The sequence below is a fragment of the Phymastichus coffea genome, unplaced genomic scaffold (genome assembly GCF_024137745.1).
Source record: "Phymastichus coffea isolate CEN01 unplaced genomic scaffold, Cenicafe_Pcof_1.1 PCOF00038, whole genome shotgun sequence".
Classification (NCBI taxonomy): Eukaryota; Metazoa; Arthropoda; class Insecta; order Hymenoptera; family Eulophidae; genus Phymastichus; species Phymastichus coffea.
The window spans coordinates 1,423,685-1,431,785 of NW_026706849.1; the positions used below are offsets into that span (position 1 = coordinate 1,423,685).

The following is an 8,101-nucleotide window of genomic DNA, read 5'->3' on the forward strand; positions in this document are numbered from 1 at the left end:
GCGTCTTTTTTAGATGCACTGCGCTCGTGGATATTGAACTTTATCGGAGGCAGCGAGAGCGATAACCGTTCATGGGCAAACGGGTGACAATGTTTCAAAGGAGCGCGCATCCGTTTCTGCATTACAGACGAGGACGATGAAGCGAGTCCCGTGGAGGCTGGTAGCGAGGGCACGAGCGTCGGCAAAATTCGCAGTAGCGGCTCGCACATCCACTTGTGGCAATTCCTGAAGAAGCTGCTGCAGAGTCCGAGCGCTCACGGCTCGTGCATTCGCTGGCTCGACCGTAACAAGGGCGTGTTCAAGATCGAGGACTCGGTGCGCGTGGCGCGGCTCTGGGGCAAGCGGAAAAATCGGCCGGCCATGAATTACGACAAGCTCAGCCGAAGTATCAGGCAGTACTACAAGAAGGGCATCATGAAGAAAACCGAGCGCAGTCAGAGACTCGTCTATCAATTCTGCCATCCGTACTGTCTTTGAGTGCGCTTACGTAAGCTTGCGGGAAAAATCGGCGTCGATCTTGTGCTAACGATCGCTTCCGTCTTTTTCACATGCGCGATGGAAAAGGTACCTTCTCGTTCTTTTTTTCTTCGTTGCTTCTCAGCGCGCGCGTGCACGCGAGAGAGAGAGAGAGAGAGAGAGAGAGAGAGAGAGAGAGAGAGAGAGAGAGAGAGAGAGAATCCCTCGCGACTTAACGGGAATCGAGCTAAAACGATTGACTTTTCTCTTCCAAAATGCCGACTGATCATTCGAGATATAGCTTTTATTCGAGTTCGATCAGTCCGAATCTATCTACCTCGATTTCCGTGTCTTCATGAAAATTGTGTATATGCTCACCTCTTGCGATCTTGTTTATAAGTTGTACAGATCCGTTGCTAATGCAATGTGGTAAAAATCACACGGGTCTCACGTGTACGCCTATATTGGCCTCTTTTTTTTTCTCTGTTTTCTATCTATTAATTGCCTCGTAACCCCGAAGAGGATCGATCGATTTTCTAATTATGTTCGGGAGGTACAACCCGATTTTACTTTCCTCTTCGGTGTTATTAGCACTATATTAAGCTTTGTTGTTGACAAAAATATATAAAATAAAAAAAAATATATCGAAACAGACGAAGTCTCCATGATTGCTTACTGATCCCGCCGACGATGAGCTTCGTAGCATAATATCTCGACGAGATCTTAGCGCGCGGAACTTTTCGTTGCTGCTTGGTCAACGTTATCGCCTTCAAAATTTTTATGTAAGAAAAATTTACTATTCGAAATATATAAATTGACCCATCTAGATATTTTTGAAACGTACGATTGCGATTGGCTTTTCTTAAGGCAAAGTATTGCTTTTTTTTATATCAGTAACGTTAAAACAATGGCGAGTATTTGTTTACTTGAATGCTCAGAGTTCGAAGGGGTTGGTGATTTTGGTCCCATATATCTATGATATATTAAACCTGTATGTTCCATGAACGACTAGCTTGTAAGATGTTATCTAGAGTTCTTAAGCAGAAGCTCACGTGGATTGCATTTTATTACGTTGTAAACTCAAAAATAATCTGCACGTGTTATATTTACTCATTCAAATTTATATAAATCGTACGTATAAGTTTTTTCACTTGAGTTTATTATAGAGCGTAAGTAATAATACTATTTGATATTATTAAACGTTAATTGCAAATATTTTTTCACATAATCATTGATCAATTGATGATTATCATTAGCTTTAACCTCCAGTTGATTATTATGTATTTGAAAATACTCTTCTTGATATAATGTGTTCGTAATGATTAGATGCAAAATTGTCATGATTTAATTGACAATTATGCATGTATTCTGTAACTTATAACTCGCTCGCCTCGTATTAAAAAAGCACTGATTGATTTTACTCGCCTCAACAATGATCATCAAAAATACTCTAAAAATTATATTTTTCCTTTTCCTACTAAGTTCGAGTAGAAAATGGTGGTAAAGTTACTATTATTGCGAGATAAAATTTTAAAACCTTTTGATAAAAAGTTGTTCCTTTTTAATTTTCAAGGCGACCGACCGAAAAATTAATCTTAAATATATAAGTAGATTTAAATGAAATAATAGAATATTGTTTAAGAACGTTATATTCATTACGTTCAAAGGTAATTCTTATCACATCACCGTACTCGATTATGTGCGTGTGTGTTTGTGTGTGTCTGTGTGTGTCTGTGTGCGTACGTGTGGGTTTGCGCGTGCATATGTGTTTCTACTCATAATCATATAGTTTTCTTTTATTTATTTAATTAACAGATTTGAAGAATCTCTTTTTCCAATGGTTACATTTATTCACTCGAGAACACTACATATATAGGTTAGGATTTTATTTATGATTTAAAATCTACATGGTAATTTTTAAAGAAGAACATGAAATTTTATGAATGTTATATGTGTATGGAATCTTTTGAAATCTAATATAATACAACTTTTCCATACTAAAAACGTTTGTATCAATGAAATAAAGATTATTTAATTATTTCGAAATGAATAATTAAAATAGCAATATTTATATTCATAATTTTACAGGGTGTTTGTACATTAAATTAAAATCCGTAAGACAATAAAATGTACTCTCATAAGAAAATTGATGGCAGAATATTTACGATGGTCCTGTGCGATTGACTTGTGAAGGCTGTTAAAAAATATGTAAATTAATTACAAACTTTTCTACGTTATTGTACAAATATTATAATACTCACAGTAAAATACGATCGAATTATTTTTATTGTGTGTTAATGTCAATAAAAAAATTTTAATCTAAAACCGAAATATACTCTTTAAAATATATTATACAATTATAACGTAAGTGACAAAGTACAGATTTTGTAAACAAGTAAGCGATATCCATGTATTTTTACTAATGTACATTAAATGAAAGAATAACATTGTATAGAGATGTTTCATATTAAAAAATGTGCGTTTTTAAGCGTCGATACTATATACAAATATATATTTTTAAGATACACTGTTTCTATATCAAACATCTGTTTAAATATAACGTTTTATAAAGATCTAGAAAATTTATATATCTTTTGTAACGCCGGCGTTTGCTATTACAATTAGTATTTGCGCTAACTTTGTGGAAAAACAAATCTTCAATAAAAAAATTTTATAAAAATATTTTACTTTTCCTTTTATTTCAACCAAATTTATACAAAGCTCAATTTGAAAAATCGGTCATAGCTGACTACTTAAGTGATTATTAGTGACTTGCTCTAAATATTTCATGGTTTAGAAATCTTTTTAAGGCTCTGCTATATATTTCTGTAGAAAATATGTCGTCATTTACTTCCAGCAGTTTGCCTAAATTATAGATCGTAGGTACTTGAAGCAATTACCATCGATAAATGTGGCTACCTTGAGTGCGACTAATCATATTCAAAAAATTTTTTGCAAAAATTATTGATGATATCGCTAATTTTGATTTTCTCCGTAGAAATAAAAAACCAAGTTGAAAATCGTTATCGTTGGTTTTTTTAATTTTTTAGTGTTTTAAGGACAGTCGTTTAAGAAAAAAAAAACAACAAATGAGACAAATTAATGTTGCAATTTTACCTGAGTTTAATGCTTACTCGAAATGAAATCAATGAAAATACTTGCCGTTGGAAAAATTTATTACGAAAATACGCGAAAAAGTCTAAGCGTCCTTTGCGATTAAACGGATCCGCAAAAGCCACGCCGACGATCGGTGGGAAAAGATGACTTTCTTTCGTGCAACTGTGGTGGAACGAGAAAGATCCCGGAGGAAGCAGCGAGTCTAATCAGGGATGGGGTGAGTGGTTGTTTATTTATCCCATAAGAATCGCAAACATTAAAATTAAAATCATTTCATTGCGATGAAGTCGTCTATGGCAAGATTTAACCGTTAAAATAAATGAAGATAAATCCGTCAGGTAGATATGGGACGAAAAGTTCGAATCTCTCGTTCTAGCTAGTTAACAAATCTACGACATTTCGGATTAAAGAAACGGTAAGCGATGATAGCGAGCGCTCCGTTATGGCGCGGCGTGTTTGCCTGAACTTGCCGACCTAAACCTAGTGACCCGTCATTGACTAGCCGACCTTTGCTAAATGCCTTGTCGACTTGACATTTTTTGCAAGAACTGAGATGAAATTCGCTACACGTGCTTATCAGAATTAATGCTAACTACATTCAACACTGCCCATCAGACTAGGCAAGTAGCAAAAGTCAGTTAGCAACAGGACGATAGGTTCAATACAATGTGCTGCACGTTATCATCCCTTACTGATTCTTACATAATACTCGCTACTTTAATTTTAATGTTGATCCTTGTAGAAATAAGTTAAAGGAACCCACCGGAAAAAGAATTTTAAGAATGTAAAATTCAATATTTGCTTATAGCACAATTTTTTTAATATTGTTGAAATGACATTTTTGCATTGCTACTAAGATAGATATAGATATATTGATATCCATAATTTTAATGGTGGAGTTATTTATTTTAGAAAAACTTTTATCAAAATTTTCTAATCGTTTATAATTGTTAATCATTTACAAATAATCATCAGAAGCTCACTACTGCGTGGCCAACATTTATACCAAGTTTCACGAACGTTTGTCACCTATATCCCTCAGAGCTTATGGAAATAGTGTGGAGCAGGTTATATATACATAAATCATAAGAAAAAATATTTGATTTTTTCTTATCGCATGATACTTATGAATCAAATAAATTTTTCAAAATTTTCATGAAATGACTCAGTAGAAAAGTTTTAGTCTGCCAAGTCAATAAAGCATCAATGGGTAGTATAATTTCGTGAGATTTTGCAAGACTATTTTACGGTTTTCCCGTTACTTTCGCAGTAAGCATTGGAGTAACTTTTTCATTCTCGTGACGTCGGTTCTAAAGAACTAGAATTAAGTGCGCACACTTTCGACTTCGTAGAAGAGCGAAAGTAATCAACAAGGTCCTTTGGTGAAAGTAGCTTATTCACTGACTGCTAACCCAATGGTGATGAGTCATTTTTGTAAGCGTATTTTTAATTTCACATAATACCGTTTCAGGTATGAAATTCAAAATGAGCATAGAAATTTTAATATGATAATTCCTACATACCTAGCATATTATTGATTTACTTATTTATTTTTTACGTACATAAGAAGTATCGATAGAGTATTAGGCTAATATGGTTAGATAATCATAATTAGTACATCGCTGTATGTGACTTTCCAAAGTAAATAATTTATGTATTCAATAATGTTAATAGCTGACAAAGAAAATAGTTTATATGACTCTTCTCAATTGAAATTTGCTGGAATTTTCAACATATCTATCTTTGCACTAGAAAATTGTAGTCAATTATCTTTATACGGTAAACACTGACTGTTATTTCCCAAGGACAAAATTATTCTATTATATAAACTCGACTATGAACTTAACAATCATTTTTTAACGTACCAGAATAGATTAAAAAAGATTGTTATACGTTTTACAAACGTTGAAGATATTTTGTATGTTGTCTTGTAGTTAAAAAATTTATTAATAATGAATTTTCGGTGTAGAACTTAAGATGTAACTTTAACGTGTACGAAATTACAATATTTATATTTTTTCGTCAAGTATCATCGCGATTTTTTATTCAATGGCAATAATTTTTATAAATTCAATTATGCTAAAATACATTCTATATTTCGGCACTTTTCTGAAATAAATAATTAGAGGTTAGTTTTCTGTATAATTTACACTTTTTCAATACTTAGTGAAGAAAATGTAGAATCATTTTATTATTTTCTATAAATTTGAAAATGTTAAGAATGAACTAACTGAAACTTACGCTGAACTATTAAAATAAAATTTATATCAATATATTTCATATCATGTAAATGTATCAAATGATTGATATAATACTCAATATATTGATAAAAATTTTATTTTAATAGTTTTTCGTAATGATCATAATTTTCCACGCATTGTTATTTTTATTTTTATTTTTTGCAATATAAGAGACAAATTCACAAGGCAGATATAAAACTATTTTTACGTAATTTAGGTGCACATTATAGAATTAATTTGTATTAATTATTTGTATTTATGTTTGCCATAGCAATTCACAAGTAATTAAATATCATTTCGTATATATATTAAAAGTTTAAGAAAATAATAAACTGACTCTGACACTTACGATAAACTATTAAAATAAAATCTATATCAATATATTTGGTATCAATATATTGCTGTAGAAACAAATTGGTTTCATAATCGATATCTAAATCACACATGGGCATATTCACAGAACTTTTAACTTTGGTGAGGGATAGTTATTATGTGTATCTGAAATATAAATTAAATATTGCGATTGTATTTTCATCTATAAAATACTATTACTTGATGGTAACTGTACAATATTAGTATATTTAAATTCATCACCATAAATTACCAATAAATAATTCTGAAAAATTGGAAAAATCGATGCGAGGATATAGTATTTTGATTAACGTTCGTGACCATAACTTTTTGAACGAATATTCTCATGACTTGATTATTTTTTCTCTCAAATATGGGCATCTAAATAATAGAAAAATATGGTTTTCATAAGTATGACGGCCAAAGGAGTTACTGCAAAAATTAATATAGCAGGGATATCATTATTTTTTAAATAAATGGAAATAAACTTCTTCATTTATATCTTTTTGATTGATTTATTTTGAAAAGTGATTTTGACAAAAGTTATTTTTTTCATCAAAAACTGTCAAACAAAAGTCGTGTGGGAGATGTGTTTATCACCAATCAAATATTAAGCTCTATCAATTTTTGTATCGATATTATAAAGAATTACAAAGGAAATAAAATATGAAAAATACATAATTTTCATATTTGATGCGAAATGATCATAAATATTGTATACTCTTACTTTTTAATATTTTCTGAAGAATGGTTGGGAATGGTTGAGAATTATTACAAAAAGCTAGGATAGAAAAAATCTAAAGTAAAAATTATTCCTAACAGTAAAAAATAAACTACAGTAAAATTAAAAGCAGAAATTAGTAAAGCAAAAAAGAAAAAAGTAGAAATGAAAAAATTAGAAACAGAAATAAAAAATAATAATAAAAAGGAAGAAACTATGAGAAAGAAACGGAAGATTGATAACCTATTTGGGATTGACTATGAATAAAATTAAAAATGCAAAATCCAATGACATAGTTCTGCTCCTGTATCAAAAACGAAAAATTCTTAGTTTTGTTGTAGCGTTTTGTTGATTTCTGTGTTAAATATTTTGTATTTATTGTTGTTATTGTTATTGTTTGAAAACAAAACTTTTTTTTTTCATTTTATTAATTCGTGTTTGATTTAAGATATTGCCAAACATAAATTGACGTTTCCTGTACTTCAACATTTGAAAAAATTTCAATTCTTAATTTTCGCTATTATCACTTACTCTATTTTTTATAGCAAATAAAGCTTAAGGATACAGAAGATATTGTATTTACAAGTATGCTTTTAATTAAAATTAAAATTACATTTTTGCCACTATTCTTTTTTTTCAAACTCGGTTTAAATAAAAGTATTAAGTAATAGTATCTAACATCTATACTACTTTAACTTGTCATGATGCAAAAAAGAAATCATTAAGCACGCACTTTATCACATATAGAATAGGGTAGCGTATTGTTTTTATTTAATTTATTTAATGTATTATAATAATAATGGAAGGAATTTGTAAAGGAACATGTGCCAATCTCAAAATACCATATGATATATCTTACAATTAGACAAGTATTTTGTTATTTTTTATTTGATTAATTTCAAAAAATTATCTATACTATAAATTAACATCTACATATTTGCAAATTTATTAAATTATTATTAATATATTAAATAAAGCCAGCACTGTGCTCTTTTTAAATCGCGCGTATTCATTTATTTTTATTTCGCGCCACGAGTGGTCGCAGTAATTTTAATCTCGTACTACAATACTGAATAATGGTATATTAGGACAAGTAATTAACGCTATTTTACATATTAGTCAACGTGAAAAGATTTTTCAATATTATTTCTATGTCTACAGCCAGCGATGAATATTTCATTGTCGCTTTACATTTTAGTACTTGATGAATATTCTT

At 30.5% G+C, this 8,101-nt stretch overlaps 1 protein-coding gene across 2 annotated transcripts in view; it reads left to right on the forward strand.

Annotated features, from left to right (window-relative positions):
- Positions 1–2,986, forward strand: part of LOC131663718 (DNA-binding protein D-ETS-4) — a 59,863-nt gene extending 56,877 nt beyond the window's left edge. For both annotated transcript variants that reach the window (XM_058934289.1, XM_058934290.1), the window contains exon 6: positions 128–2,986. In XM_058934289.1, coding sequence (XP_058790272.1) covers positions 128–477 — 350 coding nt within the window. In that variant the 3' untranslated portion in view covers positions 478–2,986. The remainder of the gene's footprint in view (positions 1–127) is intronic.
- Positions 2,987–8,101: the final 5,115 nt, after the last annotated feature.